At 42.9% G+C, this 25,794-nt stretch overlaps 1 protein-coding gene across 1 annotated transcript in view; it reads left to right on the plus strand.

Moving 5' to 3' along the window:
• CARD11 (caspase recruitment domain family member 11) overlaps positions 1–24,900 on the plus strand; it is a 44,117-nt gene extending 19,217 nt beyond the window's left edge. The window contains exons 2-24 of the mRNA XM_065644701.1: positions 1,033–1,245; positions 1,885–2,022; positions 2,672–2,997; positions 4,276–4,455; positions 6,164–6,316; positions 6,409–6,534; positions 7,028–7,225; positions 7,699–7,878; positions 8,910–8,964; positions 9,931–10,046; positions 11,243–11,346; positions 13,864–13,916; positions 14,729–14,861; positions 15,428–15,629; positions 16,446–16,572; positions 17,671–17,911; positions 18,316–18,412; positions 19,476–19,571; positions 20,512–20,644; positions 21,179–21,358; positions 22,520–22,644; positions 23,482–23,597; positions 24,156–24,900. Coding sequence (XP_065500773.1) covers positions 1,033–1,245; positions 1,885–2,022; positions 2,672–2,997; positions 4,276–4,455; positions 6,164–6,316; positions 6,409–6,534; positions 7,028–7,225; positions 7,699–7,878; positions 8,910–8,964; positions 9,931–10,046; positions 11,243–11,346; positions 13,864–13,916; positions 14,729–14,861; positions 15,428–15,629; positions 16,446–16,572; positions 17,671–17,911; positions 18,316–18,412; positions 19,476–19,571; positions 20,512–20,644; positions 21,179–21,358; positions 22,520–22,644; positions 23,482–23,597; positions 24,156–24,360 — 3,497 coding nt within the window. The 3' untranslated portion in view covers positions 24,361–24,900. The remainder of the gene's footprint in view (positions 1–1,032; positions 1,246–1,884; positions 2,023–2,671; positions 2,998–4,275; positions 4,456–6,163; positions 6,317–6,408; positions 6,535–7,027; positions 7,226–7,698; positions 7,879–8,909; positions 8,965–9,930; positions 10,047–11,242; positions 11,347–13,863; positions 13,917–14,728; positions 14,862–15,427; positions 15,630–16,445; positions 16,573–17,670; positions 17,912–18,315; positions 18,413–19,475; positions 19,572–20,511; positions 20,645–21,178; positions 21,359–22,519; positions 22,645–23,481; positions 23,598–24,155) is intronic.
• Positions 24,901–25,794: the final 894 nt, after the last annotated feature.

Raw genomic sequence — 25,794 nt, forward strand, 5'->3', positions numbered from 1 at the left:
ACAGGATCACAGAATGTTAGGGATTGGAAGGGACCTCGAAAGATCATCTAGTCCAATCCCCCTGCCAGGGCAGGAACACCTAGGTGAGGTTACACAGGAAGGCGTCCAGGCGGGTTTTGAATGTCTCCAGAGAAGGAGAATCCACAACCCCCCTGGGCAGCCTGTTCCAGTGTTCCGTCACCCTCACTGAGAAGAAGTTTCTTCTCACATTTAAGTGGAACCTCTTGTGTTCCAGCTTGAACCCATTACCCCTTGTCTTACTGTTGGTCGTCACCGAGAAGAGCCTGGCTCCATCCTCGTGACACCCACCCTTTATATATTTATAAACATTGATGAGGTCACCCCTCAGTCTCCTCTTCTCCAAGCTCCAGAGCCCCAGCTCCTCAGCCTTTCCTCACACGGGAGATGCTCCACTCCCTTCAGCATCTTTGTGGCCCTGCGCTGGACTCTCTCCAGCAGTTCCCTGTCCTTCTGGAACTGAGGGGCCCAGAACTGGACACAATATTCCAGATGAGGTCTCACCAGGGCAGAGTAGAGGGGAAGGAGAACCTCTCTGGACCTACTAACCACCCCCCTTCTAATACACCCCAGGATGCCATTGCCCTTCTTGGCCACAAGGGCCCAGTGCTGGCTCATGGTCACCCTGCTGTCCCCAGGACCCCCAGGTCCCTTTCCCCTACACTGCTCTCCAACAGGTCATTCCCCAACCTGTACTGGAACCTGGGGTAAAGGTTGAGGGATTGAGAAGAGGGATTCTCTGACTTGTAGACCTTCGTGGAGTTAGCTGAGCTACAGATTCATCACTAGAGAGCCATATGCAATGGTTCATAGACTCCAGACATCACTTCTCTGAACTGTCACTTTGCAGATGAGCTGCGGACAGGCTGCACTTCAGTTCCAACAGTTTCAATCCAGGGGAAATTCAGCACGAGTGATTCTAAGCTCATCCTGTGTGATAGGGAGGCACAAAAAAGCAACAGGATAGAAACCGTCCTGTTTCTTGTTTATTTGCCGATTGTTTCCCCTGTTAAGGAGGAGAGCCCGAGATGGATGACTGCCTGGAGACACTGAAAGATGAGGAGGAAGCTTTGTGGGAGAACGTAGAATGCAACCGGCACATGCTGAGCCGGTACATCAATCCAGCCAAACTGACCCCCTACTTACGGCAGTGCAAAGTAATCGATGAGCAAGACGAGGATGAGGTGCTTAACTCGCTCATGCTGCCCTCCAAAATTAACCGAGCAGGTAATTATTTTGTGAATGGCTACGTCTGTATCCCTATCTGAACAGTGTTGTTTTGCTAAGTCTGGAGGGAGCCTGGATCAAATTACAGATTATCAAATAGAAACCCTGTATCTCATTTACAGGAGATTTACTGTAAAGAGGAGAATCTGCTGCTATTCTGATTACAATTATTCTTTCCTGTACTGTGTGGACTAGAGCTTATCGGGTTCATATTCCCGTCCAAGCCTCGGCAAATGTTTCAGTTAACACAAGCAGCAGCCAGTGCTATTCCGAGAGGTTTTCTGCTGTCTTGTTGTGCTTCGTGATTTGTCACTGAAGGTTCTGCCGTCCTGGCGTTTCAGTCCTGCCTGGTGAAGGCTGCACTGAATAACGCGTCCTTTGAAATTTCTGTTCCAGAGACCAATTTGCCCGCACTCCCTCAGAATAACGATCAGCACAAACATAAAGAATACGTGGCGTTACTTTAGGAGTTCAGCCCAAATCAATGGATCAGCCGCGTTTTCCACAGCGCTTGGCTATGGCAGAGACAAACCTCTGGCAGATTTGCCTTCAGGGATATGGTTCTTGCTTATGCTGCTCGTGGTGCTGATGTGTCACCTCTCTTTGATCGTGTCACCTCTCTCTGATCTCTGTACTTAGGCCGACTACTGGACATTCTCCACACCAAGGGCCAAAGGGGCTATGTAGTTTTCTTGGAGAGCCTGGAGTTTTACTACCCTGAACTCTACAAACTGGTGACAGGAAAAGAACCTACACGGAGATTTTCCACTATTGTTGGTGAGTAGAATCGGTCCCAGAGGAGCCTGTTGAAATAAGGACTATCTTCAGGACTGGGTTTGATTTTTCAGGCAAGAAATGGAAAGAAAAGCTAATCTCGTAGTAGCATTTTGCAGTTTTTTCAGTCCCCTTCAATGCAAAATGAGCTAGGAACAGGTAATGTGCAAAGAAAAGGAACATCTCGGCTGTCTGAATGAGGCTGAAGAGCTTCAAATTGAATGATGGCCATTAGAAGAAATCTCAAGAGAAGAAACAGTGCACTAAATTTGCAACAGGGGAATAAATTTACACTGAAGACCCACATGTGTGCAGCACATCTGAAGCATTCGGATGAATTGCACTTGTACGGATTCATTTTGCAATGTTTGTGCTGTTGCCACAGGCCTGTCAGTTCAGCTGAAACAAGACAAATGTAAAAGGTCCATATTCTGTCCAGACAAGCTGTGTGCATGTATATTGTGATTCTAGTAATAATGTGCTGTGTAATGTTTCTGCTGTTGCCAGTTAGATACACGAATGTGTATGTATTTGGCAATATTCTGTACCTCTGTACATACTCTGGGACATTTTTTTATTACTCAGTTCTGCTAATCCTGCTTAGCATGAAGTTATTTTATTAGATGTTGATAAGCTGTTTGAACATTTTCAGTGGAGGAGGGACATGAAGGCCTCACCCATTTCCTAATGAATGAGATCATTAAGCTTCAGCAGCAAGTAAAGGCAAAAGATGTGCAGCGCTGTGAACTCTTGGCTAAGTCTCGCCAGTTGGAGGATGAGCGAAAGCAGCTAAAACTGAACAAGATAGAGCTGCTGACCTTCCAGGAGAGATACAACAAGATGAAGGAGGAGAGGAACAACTACAATGATGAGCTAGTCAAGGTGAAAGATGAAAACTACAATCTGGCCATGAGATATGCCCAACTGAGTGACGAGAAGAGCATGGCTGTGATAAGAAGCCGGGACCTCCAGTTAGAGGTGAGATAAATGCCCTGGGCTGCTTTAATCAGGAGCGGCAATGGAGGATGCCAGTGGCAACTGGCAAACTGAGACCTTCTCTGACAGTAAAAAGGTGTAGAGCTCTCATTTGCTTTGCTTATCCAGACGATTAAAGGCATCAATGTGTATAGAAATATCAACTGCAGTGATGCGTGTTAATGGCAGATAATTTGCGTACTTGTAATGGATTAACAGAACACAACATAGTTAAAAACAAAATTTTAAAAACATAATGGTTTGCTAAAAGCATAATTTTAACTTTTCAGGCTCGATAATATTTTGGGGCAGTTATCCAGGTTTGCACTATGGCTGCTGGTGGCTTATTCAGAAAGTCTCACACAGAGCATTGGAACAGCTTGAGGCCATTTAGGAAATACAGAGAAATGTTTCGAGTGCCATAAAATCCTTGCATGTGTGTGTGTCACAGATGAGACAGAGTAAACAACTACCCGTAGTAGATCTGGACACTGGGGTTTGTTTTTGAATCGACGCTATCAGACGTTTTACCCCACTGTTTTTTCCCACAGTCGTTTGCTCGCTCCCCTACCTCAGCGCTGCCTTCTCTTGGGCTGAGCATCGCTTCCCACAGGGAGGACGCTGCTGGGCCGGGACGGTTGGGCAGCAAGTCGTGTCGGTTCGTGCTTTGCAGCTGCTCACAGCCTCCAGGAGTTACTGGCCAAGGTCCCTGGGCATCTACTGGCCTTCATCCCTGGGCATCTCTCTGATCTTCAGGATATTCCCCCACTTTCAAGTCTTTCCAGCCAGGATCATCTTCCCAGGCCCCCTTCTGTATGAAACTACTTTTTTTTTTTTTTTTTTGAAAATGCCCCTTTCCTGTCCAGAACTCAAAGCCTCTGTTTTTTCCAATCCAAATAGTCTATGTGCAAAAGCACAATGTGTTGTCAGCCTCCCAAATTCTGTTTCATATCTCTTTATTTATTGGAGGACTGGGGACGTGCCACTTTTTTTCAGCCCAGATGTTACCAAAATTTACAACCAGCCCATACAAACTGTAGCTAGCAAATAGCAGGCTTCGCCTTGAGAGTTCAACAGTTCACTTGTGGAGATTCATTGCACACACATATACACCCAATTATCTGCTGCTTGTTAGCATTCACGATTTAAGCTGTTTTTTCCACGTATGACAGTACGTTTTCACCTGGAAGTGAGAGTGTTTTCAAAGCAGTAAATATCAGAGCTAGAAATGATTTATTTCCTTTCCTGTTTCTCCTTTTCATTGCTCTCCGGCTACGCCAGATTGACCAGCTGAAGCATCGCTTGAACAAGGTGGAAGAGGAATGCAAGCTGGAGAGGAACCAGTCTTTGAAGCTGAAAAATGATATCGAAAACCGACCCAAAAAGGAACAGGTTCTGGAACTGGAGCGGGAAAACGAGATGATGAAGACTAAAATCCAGGAGCTGCAGTCCATCATTCAGGTATAAAAGCAGATGGCTACATTTGAAAATTCAGCCACTTCAGTTTATTCCTCCCGCTTATCCAGAGGATGGATTCTGTGGGCTTTGAGCACTCCTTGCACCCCCGCCCTTTCCTCCCATACTGTTTCACGTACCCCACGTCTCCTCACAGCCCAGGAGCTGGGTGAAACCTCTACCTGCATAGCTACAATAAGCATAAGTGCAAAGTTTGGAAAAACATCAGGTTGGTTATATAGCTCCCAGCTGCCTGCAGTGCTCCTTGTACCAACACGTGCACGAGGAGGAGTTACACCAAAAAAAAAAAAAAAAAAAAATTGTCATCTAAGAAATCAAGCTGTACATGAGAGATTGGCTCTTTCAACGTGCAGAGTGCAGCTGTTTAATTGCTGAGCGTTCAGCTCCGTGTTTTAGCCCCGCTGTGGTTCTTCGTACCAGTCTGTCACTGCGAAGCTGCGTTAAATGGCCAGCCCGGAAATTTCTGACAGTGCCCTGTTCCAGGCTGTTGTCATATCTGTGCTGAAAAGGCTTGATGATGCAGAGGGTGATAAAGGTTTCTGTACTTGGGTGGTCACTAGTTAACAGAGTGCCCTGTAGAACACTCACCTGAACTAACCTTTGTTGGGGTAGATGGGGAAAAAGGCTGATACGCGGCAAATTTAGCACTGTGTTACCTTGTGAAGAGCTTAGCCAAATACTAGGATGTATGTGAGAGTGCTTAGCACTTTGCTTGTGACATTTTAAAATGACACTTAAAAAATTATCAATGGAATGCATTTCAGAACTGGCTGTGGCCTCTAGCAGTGACCAATGGTTCTTAGTTCTACCACAAATCCAATTCGAAGGTTGAAAAAGGGTGTAGTATAGAAGGTTCTGGGAGTTCTGATCCGTGCGGAATCTCATATCTTAATTGAAATGGTCTTACAGCACCTAAAGAAACAGAAATAATCATGAAACAGCTAAAAGTAGAACTGAAATTCTCCTAAGCGAAAGTATAAATAAACAGAAGGCAGTTTGGTTTAGAAATACTTATGTATACTTAGAAATATTGGGCAACCGAAATGTCACTGAAATCTCCAACTTAGTCTAGGTATTTTTAAAATAAATATGCACATTACATGCTTGTATTTTATGCCTTTTTCATCTTCCATTTATGGTTAATTTTGGATAGCAATTTATTCTGTTGGAACCTGCTCTGGTAATCTTGTTAATTTTAAATCTGAAGGAAAACATTGCTGGACACTATAGAAAATGAAGCAGTGGTACAAGCTGCTCCAGGCGTGTTTAATATTCTCTGAGTGCAGGCCTGCAATGCCTATGCATGCTTTAAAAATTCCCCTGAATGTTTTTTTAGGCCCCACTCTTTGGCAAAGCGTGATTTTTGTGCTCGGTGAGAGCTGATTAATAGAGTTTTGAATGCAGGGCTTAGAGTAAAGAATTGTCACTGCATCCAAAATGGATCAAATTATAGCCGGTACAATAAAACAGTAAGACAGTTCCTTCATCAGACTGTTCTGACAGCAAGATGGCCTTTCTTCATCTTTTCTGACACGATTTTAAAATATGAACAAATGTCCATCTCTTCTCCTGCTTTCCCGTTGCAAGACCGCGTTCGTTTTCTATTCCTCTTGCTTGTTACTGTCTGTGTTACTTTTCTCCCTGCAGTACTATTTTTTCTTTTTCCTTTTTCCCTGGCCTGCCTCTTCCTTAGGCTGACAAGCGGAGTTTGCCAGATTCAGACAAAGCCATTTTGGACATTCTGGAACACGACCGTAAGGAGGCACTAGAAGATCGTCATGAGTTGGTCAACAAGATCTTTAATCTCCAAGAGGAGATTCGTCATGTGGAGGACCTGAGAGACAAGGTGAGAAATGGCAGGATAGAAAGATGGAATATCGCAAGCTAGTGCCCAAAAGACCTTTGGGAGCAGTGGTGGTAACAGTGTGTCATCTCCAGTATCTCGAAGAGAAAGAAGATTTGGAGTTAAAGTGTTCGACACTAGGAAAAGACTGTGAGATGTACAAGCACCGTATGAACACTGTGATGATACAGCTGGAAGAGGTGGAAAAGGAGCGAGACCAGGTATCTAGCAGTTAAAACGGGGACAATTAGTAGCGAAAGCCTGTATCTCGTTTGTGTCGCTTTGGGGAATTGTGGGTAATTGGACCCAAAATACCATTAAAAAAAAGACAGTTACAAGAAGTTGCTACTTGTTGGAATTTACATTACAGTAATTAAACACGGGATAATATTGGGTTGTTTCCACAGTGTAGCATCTGGCAGGCAGGACCAAGATCTTAACAACAGCTACCGCAGGCTTTATATATTCGTGTCAAGTCATCCGGCTTGCACTCCGGAGCGTTTTGCCACCAGCCAAGAGGGAGCTGGAAATGAACCACCCTCATCATCGTAATTTTTAATGGTACAAGTGTGGCATATCCTGGTCCTAACTGCTGTGTTAATTGGTGAATGGTTACCGTTCTGAAGTCCCCGTTCCAAATACCTTACAAACAAACCCAGCAGGAGAACGTGTCCGGTGCCCAGGTGCAAAAGAGGTTTCTTCTCCCCGCTGCAGGCGTTCCGCTCACGTGATGAGGCTCAGACACAGTATTCGCATTGTCTGATTGAGAAAGATAAATACAGGAAGCAGATTCGAGAGCTGGAGGAGAGAAATGATGAACTCCGAATTGAGGTGGTTCGGAAAGAAGCTTGCATTGTTAACCTGGAGTGCAAACTCCGGCGGCTCTCTAAGGACAATAATTTTCATGACCAGGTAGGGCTGAGGAATACAGATATTAATTCTTTTTTAAGACTTGCTCTTAAAAACATTTTGGTGTGGAAGGAAGAGGGGACTCTTTTAATTCCCTCCATGAACTAACTGAAAAAAATAACCCACTAAAAGTCAATTTTGTGAGTTCTTCAGTACAGTGGGGTTCAAGTTGTCCGTGTCATGCCCATAGCTGGCATTCCACAACTTGATTTTAAATGGAAGGGAAAGAAGTGCAGAAAGAAATTAATTTCTACACTGGGGTAGAAACTACAAATACTTTTGAGGAACATACCCCAGTGAACAGAAATCCCCACAAATGTCAGCCTAAATTACCGATTTGGGGCTGGAGCCACATTCTGTGTGAGTTTCTGAAGCACTGGAGTCACAGAAAGTTCAATCACATTACTCTAAAGGGAGGTTAGGAGGAGTCAAATCAAACTTGTCTCAGAAATAAAGTATTTCCTTCTGATCTTCAGAGTTTGCCACGGAATCTACCCATTACTATTATCTCCCAGACCTTTGGGACTCCCAGCTCGAAAGCCAATGGTCAGGAAGCAGATGACTCCTCCACTTCTGAAGAGTCTCCAGAAGACAACAAATTCTTCTTGCCTGATCAAGCTCGACTCAAGAGAAGAGTGAATCTAAAGGGAATCCAGGTGAGTGTTAATATGAGGCTGAAATGATACAGCGCAGGGACTGTTCGAACTAAGAGACATATTACATGTTGCGATCGTGCCTCTGCAAGTGCTCTGCTATAAAGAACAGATTTGTATATGACAGTGAGCTGACAGTTTTTGCCCTGTGGTGATTTGCATTTTGAGGGGCAGATATAATCAGGCTTCATAGACTATTTTCTGCCCCTTCTCTCAGTTTTGTGTGTTCCCGTTGCTTCTACTGTTCATTCACATTCTTGGAGCATTGTCAATAAATTGATTCTTTGCCTCCTTAACAGTAGAGGAAAAAAAAATTACCTAATGCCTGAAGTCCAGCACACAAGTAACTGAAGGTGGAAAATGAAGCATTGGTGGAAAACCTCACATCAGCTGGAAGGAATAATAGAAAGAAATGGACACAATCTAGAGCAAAATTAACTGCCTAATTTAGAATTAAATTATGGCAATCTCCTCTTACTTAAAAGTAAGGGGTAGCATGAGTTAGGTCCATGATTTCCCCGACTAGCTGCATTCGTACAGCTATTATCTGATGCTGTATTCATAAATTGTACATAATATACAATCTAACATTCAAGGGCTTGAGCTTCTCTTTCCTTTCATCTGCATTTGAATTCTCCCTGCCCTTCATAACCTTTCTGAGCTCTGACTGTCATTATTACTTATGGTAATGGAGCTGCATTTTTCACATTGCACACTCCAAAAGGATGCCTGTTGTATTAACAGCTGCCTGAAACCAGTCCCAAGGCACCCACTTCACCTTTCGTCTCTTTGTTCCCTCAGCAGAACTGGAAATTGCAGTGCATTTGGGCCAGACTTTTGGAAGTAGTTAGGTAACTAACTCTCATTCACTGCAGTGGCATTTAGATCCCTAAATGTCTTCTCAATTTGGGGTTCTGTTGTTTAAAGGAAGAAAATATATTTCAGCATAACAGTGAAAAAAGGTGAAAATACCTGGTTTACAGTGTGTGGCAAATATTCTGCGTTTGTGTTGATTTTTGTCCTCTTTTTTTCAGATAAGTCCAAGAGCTAAATCCCCTGTCAGCATGAACAAAACATCAGAGTTTCAAGGTTAGAAAGAGCACCCATGTCCTCATGTCCTTATTTTTTTTCTGTTGCTTTGTCTCACTCAATCTCTTTAAGTTGTTTTAACGAATATGCCAACTGGGGATATTCTTAAGTAAGTCCAAGTCAGTAAAACAAACAGTTTCTCCCATAGTGAACAGTGTCATAATATAACGTATTCTACCTGAATGTCCTCTCCATCCAAATATACCTCCACAGACACACAATATTGCATCCCATAGCTTACCGAAATTTTCTGTGTACTCGGTTTTCATTTTAGTTTACAAAAATTTTAAAGTCATGAGTGTAATACCTGTACTAAAAGTCGTTATACTGTTCTCTTTTTGCTGTTGGAAAAAAAGCTGAAAAGACTCTAATCTAGTGATTGTCTAATGAGCTCCATTGTCCTTCAGCAAAAATGAATTAATTTTAAATCAAATCATTAAAAAGCTTGGAGGGAGGGAGGTTAAGCCACCCATCAGCCCGCTGCCAAGTTATCAAATTTGTTGCTATATACTCACGTTTGAGCTGCTCCTAATTCGTCTTATTTATGTAACACTGTTCTCAAACCAACCACCATCTTAGGCAGCAACTTCTTTTACTTGTTATGTGTGGCACCATGCTCACTGATGTACAAAATAGGACGGGAAATATGGTTCCTGCTGCAAGATATTGCATGTTAAACAGTATTTTTGGCATCAGGTAATGTGCAACAAATTAGAGGTGCTGAGGACGGGAAGGAGCCCACGGAGACATTCGCTCTGTCCTACCTGGGGCTGCTGAGGGATCTCAAGCTGCTTGGTCCCCGTTGTAAATTTTTTTGTCCCCAGCGCAGGGCAGGGGACATGGGATAAGCTGAAACGGAAGGATAAGCTCAGTGTTGTTGCACATCTGTGAAAGACTCTGTACTGAAAGCGATCTGACCAAATTCCCTCTGGTGTCTGTATTTTTCTCCGTCCCCTGCGAGCGCAGTGGTCAGAGCACAGGATGAAGACGGGGCCGACGCCAGCAATGGCCGCACGGACACGAGTTCCTCGAATTCCGTCTCCATCAGTAACTCCATCAGCAGCTGTGAAGTCAGCAAAATTGTAAGGAGCCTTCAGATGCGCCTTGCCTGTCTATGGCCGTCTTTCCCAACATGGCTCAGAACTTTCACAGCCCAGTTTTCTGGCACTTCAGTGGCATCCCAGCTGTGATCACATTCAAGGCTCTTGTCAGAGGCTTCCTTAATCCTTTTATCAGCATTTTGTTAGAACCGTGTTATTAGCCTTTTGCAAACTCACAGAATTGGTTTACGTTTATTTAAATATATTTCAAAGATATTTATGACCTCTCACTGTCTCCTTATGCCATTTCACATTTACTGCTAGGAGGAAGAGATTTTCTTTAAAACGTGTGATGTAATTTATTTAAGAAAATTTTCGGGGGTTTTTTGAGTTCTCTAGTGCTTTTCCTGTCTATAAGTAATAGCGAGTGAGAAAAGGGGTGCAGATCACAGCTGGGAATTTCTGCATACCATAGCCAAACCATTTCTTCCTTGCTTGCTGTATCCCCATAATCTCCCAAGGTAGATATTCCATTGTGTGTATGTGAGCACTGACACAGCAGGACAAGCAGACAGAGAGTGCGCTTGCAGAGTGTTAATAACAAAGAACAAAACATCTTTCTAGAACACCATGAAAAATGCCGCCCCCAGGAAATGAAAATTATACCCAAGAATAGCCAGGAAAAAACTCCCTGCCACTTGTAATAAGCTTAGGTGGGTTAGGAGTATTCTGTGGAATATCTGCTGGGTATTTAGATGACTTATACTGTCTTCCCTCTAGTACAATTCAGAGTTCAGTTTCCAGTGTACTAGTTTAACAATTGAATGTATGGAGAGATGTATTTTTCTTCCTCATTTCTACTATTTCTATATATAAGTATATATACATTCCACTTTTCATCGTCTTTTTCCTTTGTGTCAGCTGTGCAACACATATGCCACGCATCAAGGGTAAAGTTAAAATTGTTTGGTTAATCACCCAGTTATGTGATCACAGAAAAAGGTACTGTGCCAGCACACAAGCTGTGCATATTGCCAAAATCCTAGAATATATGAATATGAATGCTCTTGTATGTAGCATTCTAGACATCTAGAACCAATTTTTGGTACCATTGTGTGTGCTTCACTGTGCAGAGTACTACTGGCAAGCTAGCAGGCTAATGCTCCTGTAAGTTAAAAATAATAACACATTTAAGACAGATAACCCTTCCATCACTTTTTTTTGTTTGTTTTTTAAAGCAAACGCTGAGAAATCGCAATGACAGTATCATGTCTACCACTCCTGAGCCTCCAGGAAATGATTCGATAGTCCGACGTTGCAAAGAGGACGCCCCTCATTGCAGGTAGGTAACCGTGCTGGTGAAACGTGCCCGGAACCCGTTGTCACAAGGAGGAGGTAAAAAGAGCCATAGATGTCCTTGTGTATGTCTCTAGTTGGAGAGCTTCTCTTAGGAGCAGGACTAACTTGCTAAACTTCTCAAGGCTGCAGTTCGTCGTCCCTCATTTTGCCCAAAACACTCAGGAGTCTCTGATAGTTCAGCTGGGATGACACCGCTGCAGGACTGACTTATTTAAATGTGCATAATAAGAAAAAAACCTGAAATGGCTAAGGTACCAACACTGTTGGAGAGCACGCTCCACCTTTGTAGAGTGATCTGGCTTCACTGTTTGCATCTCAGCTCTGTGCTGCCTGTGTCTGTGTCCCTGTCCTTTCCCCTTCTCTCAAAGTCCCTCATTCTCCTCCATAAGCTGCCAAAACAGAGCAGAGCTGCTGGAGTGTGTGTGAGGAATGGGGGGAGAAGTGGAGGAGGGAAGTGGTTTTCCTCGGGCTCGGGGCTCTGTATCTCAGCACGGCGATGAGGGGAGGGAGATGCGCTGCCGTCTGCCTCACCTCCTGCTGCAGCTTCCACTTCTGGCGGGTCGCGGCCCTGCACGCTTCGAAATCGGAATGGGAAGTTGGTGGCAGGAAGGAGAGAGACCTTGGCTGCCTCACAGTCCCCTAAATGGCACTGACCCCTTTTCTAAGAGGTTTATAGCAATGCAATACCGTGGACATCCTGTTCTGGTATCAATAGCATCAGTGTTTGTATTGGAAATATCGGAAGAAATAGATACATTCCCTAAAGGTCCCAGGCAGAAGGAGAAAAGAACAAAGCCCAAGCAAACCAATTTAGAATAAAGCAATATATAAGGAGCATTTAGATATTTATTAGATCAGTGCTTTAGATCAAATCTTTATTAGAACTTTATTTAGATTCTTAATGCTCTTCAAAACAAACTCATCTCTGGCAGACTGCTACTTTCGCCTCTCTCTGTGTAAAGCTTTGCAAGACAGCTTTCCATTGAGGGCATCTGCAGGTTGTTCTCTCACACAGTTTTCTAGGCTGCTGAGGATTCAGGCAGAGTTTATTCTAATCTTCCTTAGGTTTTGCTGTATTGTCCTCTGAGCCCCTTTTAAAAGTGTGTTGCATTAATTCAACATGGAGAAAAAAGGGTTGTCTTGTTAATTATTCAAATGTTTCATGTTTCAGGTGCTTAACTTGAAAAGCCTTTGGCATGCCCGAACTTTTAAATATTTGCAGTATATTACAGCGTGCAGTAAAGACGACACGGGTATTATTCGTCTTGTAGTTTTATTTCACTACAGCTCTGACTATATCCTTTTCCATATGTTAAGGTCTTGGAAGACTGAGCTGTACTGAAATAAAATTTTCCTCAAATTAGATGCTCTTTCCCACTGGCATGTGGAAGGAAAAGGTACCCTTGAGCAAGGTCTGACTGTGGCCTTACTTTGTTGAGGTAATAATCACTAAAGTCAAGTAGCTCAAGAGCACGCCCATAAGTTCACTGTGGTTTATAACTTCATAATTACCCTGCTAAGGTTTTTTAACTTGTTTGTGAACATAACCCAAAATAATTGCTATTTGCATGCCAAGTTGCAGGTTTCACAGTTCATCTGATCTTGATTTGTGTGAAAAAAACATGAGATCATGATTTAATATGCAGGAAAAGGTGTATTATTTTCCGGCTTATACATGGTGTAAAAATAGCTGATTTTGGTTTAATGACGTCCTTCTAGTGAAGCAGACAGGTCATTCACTTGTCTGGACGTCCCCAATATCCCTGTAAGAGCAAAATTTGAGTGTATTTTAACTGTTTGCGTTTCAGGCCAACCAATCTAGTCACCCTTAGCAGGAAAGGTTGTGTCAGTGGGAGCTGGGCTGGGACCAGAGCCGTGACATAAGAGTTTCTGTGGAAAAGCTTGGTACACCTTGCCGTTCCCTTACTGTAGGTATTGGAGTAACCCTGTGAGGTACCATTAAGGTGTTAAAAAATGCTTCAAGGACTTTAAATCAAGCAGGTAAATTACTCCTTTACTGCTGCACCTCAGTCACTTCCCTCGCATTCCCTCTGTCCATCAGTGAGCTCCTGACACTTTTGATCTCTCGTGGAAAAAAACATGCTGCAGTGTATATATACAACAGGCATTGTATTATGCAACCTGTTATCTCAGTCCTGAAGCAGGTGTGGTGTAAGTCACACGTGTGAGACCATCAGCCAGCAGCTTCCCTTTGTCTTCAGCAAAATCTTCATTCCCTCACTGCTGTTGTCAATTCTTCCTTCTGAATCTCCTTGCTGCTTCACATGCTTCCCATGTTGGCTGACACGTGTTGTCTCCCTGCCGTCTTGCTTATTTATTTGCAGCTGCACCATTGCCTAATGCAACACCCCCAGCATCTTCCTTTTTCACAAAAAAGTTCCTCCTTCCGAATTAAATGAAAGTTGCTGAAAGTCGGAAAGTGAACAGCTTTCTCTCTCTCTTTCTTCCCTGTTATCTCATGCTTTGTTTTTAATTCCAGCCTGGTTGAAGAGGACAACGACAGCTTTGGATTTGATGCTTTGGAGCTAGATGGTAAGCAAGAGGATGTCATGTATATAGTTTAACTGTGAGATCTGTGTTATTAGCTCACCAGCTACATATACCGTCAAATAATCGACTCGTGGTCTACGTGAGACTCGTAGTCTGAGAAGAAATCAAGTCAGTTCGTCATAACAAGAAAGCAAAGGGGCAACTAGTGGTGGGAACAAGAAAGCAGTTATTCCTGAACAACTGAACAGGAGAAGGATTAGTCTGAAGGAATAGATGGAGGATGCTTGGCTGAGGTTTGCAGGTTGGTAAGAATGCTTCCAGCCTTAAAATGAGGAAAGCATCCAATTGAGAGGGGAAGGAGTAAAGAAGACAGAGCCAGATTCTTCTCAGTGCTGCCTAATGAAAGCAGAAGAGAAAATGGGCACAAACTGAGGAACAAGCAATTCCAGTTAAACAGAAAAAAAAAAAAAAAACAACTTTTTTTACTGTGAAGGTGGTCAAACACTGGAACGGGATTGTCTAGAGAGGCTGACTTGACTCCGTCCTTGGAGATATTCAAAACCCAACTGGTCAAGTGCTGAGCAGTGTCCTCTGGCTGACCCTGCTTTGAGCAGCGGGGTGACTAGACAGTCTCCAGAGGTCCCTTCCAACTTGCTCTTCTGTGACAGTGATCAGGTAGGTCCAGTAAGCGAGGCTGCCACTCCTTGCCATGGCCTGTGGATGTGGATCATGACTCTGCATCAGGAATTTCCTCCTTCAGCTTTGCCTGGGATCAATCAAACATTCATTTTTTCCCCTTTTCCATCTTTTTCATTCTGTCTCAGACTCATTTTCATTCTTGTTACTCTTTTCAGATGACAGCCATGACAGGCAATCACATGGAGCTCCTTCGGTGCACTCTTCTTCATCTTCTCATCAGTCAGAAGGCCTGGATGCCTATGAGCTTGAACATGTCAACTCCATATTCAGAAAGTTCTCTCTGGAAAGGTATTTGAGACACCAGTTTACCTACCTCAGAGACTGAGGGGAAAGGCTGCTATAGTAGAGATCCTCCATTTATCTATTAGTTGCCGAAGATACAATGGCAGGAATATGATGTCACAAGTTATTTGACACAAATATCTCATGATGCTGTGCTGTCTTTACTTCTTTATGTCAGCAGCAGTATAACATGTTATTTTGGAGCGCTTTCATATCCTGTAAACCAGTGAAGGTCATCCTAAAATTTCGAAAACTTCAAGGCAGACAAAATGTTCTAGAGGCTTAAATTTATCCTTGTGATCTCGTTATCTTGCTGCCACCGTTGCCAGGCGAGGTACTGTTACCCATCTGAGTGTGTAATACACGTTCAGTCATGTCAGAGCACTCGAAGCCATCCAGATGCTCTTCTCCAGAGCTTATGCAGTGATGAGAAGGATTTCTTTTAGAGTCCTTAGATCCTAGTGCTTGGTAACACTAGAAGGTTATTTACATCTCCCATTTACCATGCATGCGTTTAACTCTGGAGTGATAATTAAAATTGAGATAACTGTTGCTTCCTTTCATGAACACAGACCTTTTCGTCCCTCTGTCACATCTGTGGGTCGCATTAGAACCTCCTGCCATACTGTCCAGCGCGTAACACTGAATGGAGACAGTCTCAACTCGGAAATCACTCTGGTTGGGGGTAATGATAAAGGGAGCTTTATTAGCTCTGTCAAGACCGGATCACTCGCAGAGAAAGCAGGCCTTCGGGAAGGACACCAGCTCCTACTGGTAAGCATAAAATAATAAACAGTCTTGGATGTCTGTCCGCCTACATGCACGCACACTCACCACAATACTTTCCTTTGTTCTTCCATCTTGTATTAATGACAAAGCATATGACTCATGCAGAAGAAAATCAGCCGTCGACTATGAAAATATTGGAGAATAACATTCGTGGTCATCCAACACATGCACACGCTTTTGCACTTTACAGTAGCTCTGAGCAACCGATGCTTTGTTTAGTGCTGTATTGTGTAGTACAGCCCCTTTAAAAACACCAGAATGGGATTTTCTCTCGACTACCCAGTACTTTCCTGCCTGAAAGGATGTTCATGCTACTTAGCTTAGCATGATGACTCCTAAACTGTTCTTTAGCATGGCCTATTCTGGGACTGGACATGTTATAACGAGAATGGATACGGCTGCAATGTGAATGGGAAGAAGGGCTGCATACCTGCATAGCTGTCCCCAGCATCACAGAAGCAAGAGTTCAATGGTGCATGTGCTAAGTTGCTTTTTGCTTAATTTTCCCTCCATTGCCAATGTTTCCAAACTATTTTCCTGTTAAAATGCCTCCAGAGGGGCAAAAAATCCACAACTGACATTCCTGCACCAAGCCTGAGCTTGTCAAAGAGCTGTAGTTCTGTTGGCTGCTAGCATTCTTAATTTGAGAGAAAAGAAATGAAATAAATAGAATGAAATCTGCACCTTGGTAGCAAAGTATCTGCATTGTTTAATCAGAAAAAGATTGTCGCTTTTAAAAAATAATATAATTGACACAGAGATCGAACCCGCACTGGAGACTAATATTTCTTTCATGTCTAGTTGGAGGGCTGCATCAAAGGGGAAAATCAGAGTGTTCCCTTGGATACTTGCACAAAGGAAGAAGTTCACTGGACAATTCAGAGATGCAGTGGTCCAGTAACACTCCAGTATAAATCAAATCACGAAGGTAAGACCAAAAGTATTTCTCATCTCAAGTAGTCCCAAATGTATTATACTAACTAGTCTGGATGAGAATGACAGAACCTGAATATCCTTTGTGTTGGTATAAATCTGAAGCACGTCCACTGGTGATAATTATAGGTATGCTGTGTAACTGCTCCAGCTTTTAGGTTTGTGACTGAGAACCAAAAAAGCCCATATGCTCGTCACTACAGGACTCCGAAGAATTTACATGGGGGCCAATAACGACACACTCACAAAACACAGTGAGCTTATTTTTAGGTACAGTTTTCTGTAATACAGTGTGGTGAGCTGAATCCTCTTTATCCAGCTGAAGTCAATTTTGCATTTACCTGATGGAGTTGCTCTGTTTATTAACTTTGTGGCTGTATCGTATCTTTAACAGCTGGAGTTCCTGTGTGGTGAACAGAATTTGATTTTAGTGTTCATGGCCTGTAATGATAATTTCAGGTTATGGATCAAAAATTACTTTCCAAAATCCATTTTTTACTGGTGTATATAAATTCGTGGGGTTTTTTTTAATGCTGGTTAGAGAATTTCAGCTGCATAGATCACACAGGAAGTGATGTCTTTGATTTTCTTTGATGTTTTCAAAGGTAGGAAAGACTATTGCAATTTTTTTTGAGCACCACTTAACTGCAGATAAAGCATGTTATAGATTGTGGGAGTGCCAATTAGAGATAATAATAAAGAGAATAGCTTGTCATTAAAATCAGTGGCAGAACTCAAGCTGTACTTACAGGATAGAGCTACAGCTGTATCTGCATCTTTGTTGAGAAGTTCTCTGTTTCACGGGTCATGTGTGGAGTGGTGAAAATGGAGTTAACCTAAAAGTATCATTATAATGAGAATATTCTCACAGATTCTGATTCCAGCAGCATGGCCTTTTGCTGAATCAATGCCTCATTAGCGTCTTTAAGGTGCAGGACCGTAGCCTTGTTGTAAATAGTGGAACTGCTCTAGAAGTGTAAACCCTCTCTCAGAGGAGCCCCAGGTATCTGTGCTGTGTGTTTCTCCCAGAGGATGCCCAGGAATGCGGCAGCACTGAGCTGATGACACTTCACCCCTTCCTTCCTTGCTGCAGGTTACCGAAAACTGCTGTCGGAACTGGAAGAAGGGCTGATCACATCGGGGGACTCGTTTTATATCCGCTTGAACCTGAACATCTCCAGCCAGCAGGACTGCTGCACCCTGTCGGTGAAGTGCGATGAGATTGTTCATATTCTGGACACCATGTACCAGGGGAGGTGCGAGTGGTTGTGTGCCAGAGTTGATCCTTTCACCGACAGGGACCTGGAAATGGGGACCATTCCCAGCTACAGCAGGTGAGTGTGATGCCGAGTGACCACGGCTGAAAGCAGGGGTTCTGTCAACAAATAAATTAATAACTGCTGTCAGGAAAGAGGTACGTGTCTTAATTTTTGAGATAAGGCCTGGTGATGTTAAACCGTAATATGAGGTATAAAGCTCCAGGTGTTACCTGAAAGAGCAACGTGGGTTTCTCAAAAAGTGTCATAGGAAAACATGCCATGGAGTTTCTTTTCTTTAATCCTTAACTGCATTGCAGTCCTGCTCACTGTTTTGTTCCTGCATTTGCTGTGTGGTTCAGTGAGTCCTCATTGCTATTTCCGTTTAATCTTTTCTGTAGGCACAGACCCATTGCAGGCCAGCCTTCTTCTGAGCGGTTTCAAAGATATCTTGATCTGTGTGATTCCATCCTTTCTTTCAGAGCCCAGCAACTTCTTTTGGTGAAGCTGCAGCGGCTGATGCACAGAGGGAGCAGAGATGAGACAGAAAGCTCCTATAATACCCTTCGGGCACTCCGAGTAAGTATCTACAAACAAGGTCTTTGTAACACCTGTTAACTCCACTGCTACCTGTTATCATTATATTAATTTTACAGAAAGTCCTGTTCACACTCTATGTAGGTTTTGATTGTCCTACGCAACGGGCACCTTATGTTCGCTTTAAATAATATTGTCCCTGGCAATGGACCCAGCTCCGACACACTTATTAACCCTTCCAGCTCTGAGGGAGTACCTTTTAAAAGTCTAATATCAGTTCTGTGTCTTAGCTAATCCTTTTCATTCTTCTGTCTGTAAGCCTCTAATGCATCTTCATATCCACATGAAGAAGCAGCTGTGTCCTTGGAGTTAATAAGCAGAATTATTTCTCTCCTACTGTGAACAAGCATCTAATCCGCAGAGCTATCATTGCCCCGTGTTAGAAAGACCCGTCTCTTCCAACCCAAATGCTATGGAGAGAAGTGGGATTACCAGGTCTTCACACACAACAACCCTGCCGACTTCTCCTATTCCCTCAGTGGAAGTAATTTGATTTTTCTTTCTGTAGACCCAAGAATTCCATCTTTACATAATTAAAAACTAGGTTCCTAGTGTATTAGTTGCCATAAGTTATTTTTAGAGCTTGGGAGACGTACGTGCTTCTAACATTTGCAGAGACACGGTAGCCACTGCTTGTACTTGATTTCAGTCAAGGGTAAGTGTCAGGCGTTCCTCCCGTACTCCAGTCTCCGCTGATCAAAGGGACAGAGATCACTGGCAGAGATGCTAGTTAAAGCGAAAGCTTTGCGTGCTATTTCTTGGTGCAGAAATTACCTCTTTCTTAAGCTGTGAAGAGCAGTCTCTTGTGAAGAAAGGAATGTGGAAGAGCAGTAACAGGAGCGGTGTTTCTCGGTGTAGGCCGTTTGCTTAGAACATTGTATTTGGGATAGATATGAGTCAGTCACTGTCCCTTTTATTGGAAATATAAAATGTCTGGGTTTGCTGGTTCTCGAATGCTGTGGTTTAAAAACAACAACACAAAAAACCCACAACAAACCAAAAGAAAAAGGGAGGGACATACAAATTCTTGTGTTATTTTTACCAGAATACATTGCAGCCGGAGGAGCCTGCCCCACAGAACGACCCAAAAACCAGCCCTCGCCTATCCAGAGCAAGCTTTCTTTTGGGCCAAATATTACAGGTAATAAAGTTCAAATCCTCGATGCAATGTCTGAAATAGTGGATCTGAAGAGCAGATATTCTCAGGCTATCCTAATCTCCTCAGAAACCCCACCTCAGGTACAGAGGTTGTATCGGGATTTCTTCCTATTGAAAAGAGATTTAATATATGAAAAAACGTGAATGGGTTGTGTATTCTTAACTGCTCTTGTGTCGTGGGGTGTTTATTTTTAAGTGCATGCCTTCCATTATTAGTGTAGCTTGATTAATCAAACATGTATGTGCTTTGCTTGAACCATGAGGACGAATCCATTGGGCTAAGGACCAAATCCCCAAGTCTCTGTGAGATGAGGTTCCATGAGAAAATAGTCCTTTAATTGTAGGTCAGTGACTCTGAGTGTGATAGAGGCTGTGTGGGCGAAGGACAAAAAAGTTGTGTGAAGGAAGCTGGTTATGAAGGTTAGCAAGTATACAGGAGGAGGGATTAATGTTTCGATAGAGGAATAGTTGGGTGGATGGGGAATGAAAGCATGAAGCCTATTTCTCAGTGTAAAAATGCACCGTTTGGGAGGTTTAAAGTCTCTCTGGTACAGCAAGGAAGAGTCAGAGTTTTGGGTATAACCTGTGATACTGTTGTCCAAATCTTCAGCGCGGGTGTGTTACTCTGCTGTGGTCACATCAGTGCTTGTACTGGCAATAGCAGGGAGCTCTGTGAAGAAAAAGAACATGCTGCTTAAGAGCAGAGAACAAAATAAGAAATCCCAAAGGGGATTAACAAAGGCTCTGAATCAGATCTATGATATTTAAAGAGCCTTAGAATTCAGTCAGCAGATCCACGGAGTCTTGTCTTTGATAGACGTTGGTAATTCACATCTCGTACATAACAAGTGTGGGCTGATGAATACTTGGGAAAATAAAGAATGTAAGAGATGAGGGTCAAACCTCTTTGTTCACCTTTTCAGTTTGTCAGTAGGTCTGAAAACAAATATAAGCGTATGAATAGCAATGAGCGAGTCCGTATCGTCACTGGCTGTCCCTCTGGTCTGGCACGGAACTCATCTGAGGCAAAGAAGCCATTGCCTGATAAGCTGGAAGGTATGGATGTAAACTAGTAATAGCTTTTACACACATGGTACTGATACAAAGGCCACCTACACAACAGCATGGCTGTGAAAAAATGTCATAGGTCTTTCCTATTATTAGCTTCTGTGGCCCACTCTGTGCAAAAATTCAACAGCATTTGTGACCAAAACACTGACTTTGCTAAAGGTGCTTGGAGCACTAAACCTTCATGAGCAAGTTTAGGACGCAGTTCTTCCTAGGTGCTTTCTTGCTTTTTGTCCAAAAAAACATTTAACTCAAAGTCAGTCAAGCTAATAAGCAGAAAGATTCTTCAAGCAGGTATCGTGCTAAACTGTGAAATAATCTCTTGAAAGCAACAGGCACTTCCACTATTTAGTATTAGGTTGGACATGATACTATTAGATATATAGTAAAGGCAACCCTGGTAAAAGAGAAAGGAGGGACCAGTGTGACTAACCATGTCATTTCTGGTTCGTGTGTTTCTCCTTTTTCTTCAAATACTGATGGAGAGGAAATCAGAGGATAAATGTCTTGTTCATTACTCAGATTTGGATTCCGGAAGTGAAATCAATAAGAGGCTCAGTCTGATCCCGTATAGCTTGGTGAGACCAATCCACTGTGAGCGCAGGCGCCCCGTGCTCTTCACTCCCACCATGCTCGCCAAGCCCTTGGTACAGAAGCTTCTCAACTCTGGAGGTGCCCTGGAATTCAACATATGCAAGCCAGGTAATGGGATAAAAGAGAACCATGGCTGTTAACCCTCGCTTTTGGAAATATGAACACACGCATATATATGCGTGCACACGTAGGGACATGCACATGTGATAGTTTCTTGAGGTACTTCAAGTCACATCAGAGTGATGTGTAGCTACAAATCCTGCTTTTTGAGAATATCTGAGATATGTGAATGTTTTTGAGACAGCCCATGCACACGGCTATGAGATTCTGTGTCTATGAATTTTATCCATTTGTGTGCTGTGTGGTTGCTAGGATGCCCCTCAGAGACTGAAATGCTGCGAGTGCTCTTTCTGTTTGCATACTGTTTGCATACTGCACATCTAGGCAATGTGAAATTTTGATTAATTTGTTTCTAGTATTTGCTATTATGAGGAATATCTTCCCTAGAGCAACTTTAGGTTTCTGTCTCGTCCAAGGCTGTGAAGATTGTGCATTTGATCTGCTCAAAAGACTGATTTTCTTCCATGCTAAGTATTTACTATTAAAGCAATATGCAATACCGTGATTGCTGTAGGGCAGGATTGTATACAACACAGCATTAAACACAGCTGACGTTTCATTTTTACACTAGTGTTGAATACCCACCACATAGAATGCAGTCTTACAGTTATCCAGACAGAGAAACTGAAAAGTTAAGTGTTATAATAAATATCCCCTGTCTGGCAACATAAAACAAAAGCTTTGATGTAGAGCTGCAATTCACAGGGGGGCCAGTACCACACATTGCAACCTAAGCCGAATTTTTCGAAACTTTAAACACAAATGTTGGAACACTAAATCCTTGGTTTAGGAGCCCGTACTGAAGCGACCTTCTTTTTTTAGCACTTCTCAGCATCCTCCAGCCCTGAAATGTTTCTATGTAACATTAGGTGCTGGAATTGTATTTACCGTTTTAATTTAATGCCCTCATAGTGTTGTACTAATTGCCCAAGGCCTCACTGGTGCAGGATATAGCTGCGATGCTCGGCTGTGATCAGATTAAGCTTTAATTGAATTCAATGGAAGAAATGAGGCAGCTGTTAAGACAATTCATTGCTCGTCTTCTCTCCCTGAACCGTCCTTACATCCTATGTGAAGTACTATTGGATAGTTTTCCAGGTGTTCTGTTGTTGTAATGTTGATTTCGTCCTCATCCACATCTCTTTCCAGATATTGTAACAAAGGAGGAGTTCTTAAGGAAGCAAAGAACGGAGACTGTCATCTTCAGCAGAGAAAAGAATCTGAACACGTGTGAATGTATCGTACCTGCCAATATTGAGGCCGTCGCTGCCAAGGTGCTCAGAATTCCCTGTGTCCCTTCAACGGGCTGCCTGGGAATCTGTCTGCAGTGTGTGTTTCTTCCTAAATAAGACTAACCGATTTACAGTCGCATGTTCTCTCTCTTGCTTACCTTCAATCTCAGATTTGTGTTTATGCTCCCAAATGGCTTTTATTTGTGCTCTTGCTTTTCCTTTTCTTTTTCATCCTCTGCCATATCCTTTTATATTCTTGCTTATTCCCTGTGATGACCCACATTGATGCAGAAAAATATCCTTTCTTTTTTTTTTTAATGCTCCATCCCTTATTCAGTTTCTTTTCATATCATAAGTATATGTGAATGAGTAAGAGATACAAGGACCTAGACAAAAGAAAGGATAGCCTGAAACACAGGCACAAGGGTGTACAGTACAAAGATAACAATGTCAAAGCCAGAGATCACATATCTAGTAGAGCAGGTTTGATGCACAGCATGGAAAAAAGAAGAATTAAAGCGTTGGTTTTTTCTCTCACAAGTAGTTGCAGCAGATGTTCTTTCTGAACAAAGAGCAAGTATGTGTGTTTTTGTATATATGTAAAACTGGTATTTTATCATACTCTTCATCTTTAGATGAATCCATTTCTATTTTAAACCTTTCCAGAAAGCTATTAAGCTCAGCCGTTATTTGACTGACTAATTTTAAGCTAGTAGGAGGAGTCTGGACTTTAAATGTATATTTGATTAAAAGGTTTTAAATCAGTGCAGTGGTAAATGGAGAGCTTTTCAGCTGACCCCATAAGGTGTGGATACCTTTATCTCAAGAGTCCACAGCAGTGAATGTTCCTTTGTCACACTGTTATGACTTTGTTTTTAGAACAAGCATTGTCTCCTGGAAGCTGGAATAAGCTGCACAAAGGATTTAATCAAAGCCAAGATATATCCTATTGTTCTCTTTATCAGAGTCTCAGAGAAAAACATCAAGAGGTTCAGGTAACATATCAAAACTTTTGCATATTTGATATTCTGTCTTATTCGGTGAATAATTCTCCATTTCAATAGTGTTCTCACTGAGAGAAATAAAGAACCTCTTTTCTCTTCATCTAGTGCTTCTGTGTGCACTATTTCCTCCCGTAACTCCTCCCTGAAATCTTACAACCAGGGAAAGTAGGAAATCCCCAAATCCAGCGCTCTTTCGCTGTCACTGATAGCAATGAGCATTGTGGGAGGACGAGACTGAAGAGTATGTGGTTTTCTCCATGCTCAGCACTCCCACAGCATTTCTTACGGTAACGCTAGCTGGAAGAGGAAAGCTCGTAAACACTTGCGCCCTCCCTGCATTCAGTCCTCTTAAATAGTTTCCCCATAGCAAATATTTTTCCTCGGGGGCAGCGTGGAGGTAAGAGGAGGATAGACCTGAAGTAGCTGTATTCTCCACTGCTTTTATTGCTTGTACACTCAGTACAAAATAAATTCTTGATGGGACAGCTGGGACCTCAGGATTAACTTAAAATGTAAGACATTTATTTTTGGCCTGCTCATTTGATACAGGAAATTATTGCCGAAGCCGGAGGCCGAGGATGAGTTTTTACGTATGTGTCGTCTGAAGGAGAAAGAACTGGAAGCGCTGCCGTGTCTTTATGCCTCTGTAGAGGCAGATGCATGGAGCAGTATCGAAGATCTTATCCGAACAATAAAAGACAGGATTGGAGAAGAGCAGCGTAAAATCATCTGGATAGATGAAGATCAGCTATAAAAAACCAATAAGTCAAATGGAGCTCTTTGGCGACGAAAGGACACACCCAGGTGGAGCAGGGGCTTGCGGATTTCTCTAAGTGCCCAGCGCTCGCTCCTGTTTTTCCCCCTTGCTGGCCGGGGACTCGCCGCTGGCAGAATTCATGTGCGGAATGGAACTGGAGCTGTGCTGAACAGCCAACGGCGCAGACGCTGGGGATCCAGGACGCGGGGCACACCACAGCCACCAGCACAGCTTCTGACCCACCGGCATCCCTTAAGGGACAGCAGCTGTTCGACATGTGAGAAGGACAAAGATCTTGAGAGGGAGCTTGGGGTAATTTATTATGTTGAAAATACGGATCTCATTTGTCTCACTGAAAATTTGTGATGAGAATAAAGCATGGGGATTGGGTTAAAGCATATGGAGTTGAGATGTGCCTCACACACACCCTGAGGTGGGATCCTGAACATACTCAATTAAGGAAGCTGAAGGCTGGTTGGTAGCAGGAGAAACACTACTGCTGATGGCCATAGCAGCTCTGTAGCCCTGCTTTTCCATAACCATTTTAATCAGAAGATAATGAAATAGCTATTCTTCCTGGCATTAATTAAAATGACAGTTTTCCCTTTTTATACCCCTGTTCTGTGTAACAGTTTTACAGGTTTCCTTTTTAGTCCTGGCACTTACAGGAAAATAGATTCCACTGTTCCAGTGGCACGTTAGATTTTTTCCGATCTGTTTCATTTCGTTTAGCCTTGCATCTGCATTGTATTCATTTGTACATCTCTCCATTTTAAACGTTTTTTACTTATGGAAAATACCACAGTGCCTTCTCCAGGCAACAGGTTTCTCTGTTTCTCCACTGAAATCTGTATTTTTCTACAACATCGTTGCCTGCCAACATGCCTGCTCTCGACAGGAGGGACTGTTCTGAGAAGAAGAAAAGGAGAATTTCGTAAGCCAGTAATCGCTGCGAGCCACTCAGTCCTCGACCTCTCTGCCATGATTGACAGCAAGGAGACCAGCAAGCGTCACACTGTGCTGTGGCCAAGTAGGATAATATTTTCAGAAGTGTGTGCATAGCTTAGAAGGCCACATTTTCAAAAGCACTTAATTCCTGAGAGAGTTTGAGTTCCACCGATAATGGGTGGGACTTAGACTCCTAAATCTCTGAAGTCTTTTAAAATTTTTCCTCTATACATTAAACATTGTATTGAGACTGCCAAACTGATTCAATAAAACTGACCAGATAATAATGACTTGCACAATTGCTGATCTGAAATGCAATAAAAATTGACCTACAGATGAAGAGTTGCACATTCCATTATGCTTAGATCCTTCATGCCTTGCCATATCCCTCCCTTTTAAGATGCATTTAGTAGCACATTTACCTTTGCTTCTGTGTTCATCCCAAGTCCCCCATCGTGGTGCTTCAGGCTGCTGTGCAGCAGC

The sequence above is a fragment of the Caloenas nicobarica genome, chromosome 14 (assembly GCF_036013445.1).
Source record: "Caloenas nicobarica isolate bCalNic1 chromosome 14, bCalNic1.hap1, whole genome shotgun sequence".
Lineage (NCBI taxonomy): Eukaryota > Metazoa > Chordata > Aves > Columbiformes > Columbidae > Caloenas > Caloenas nicobarica.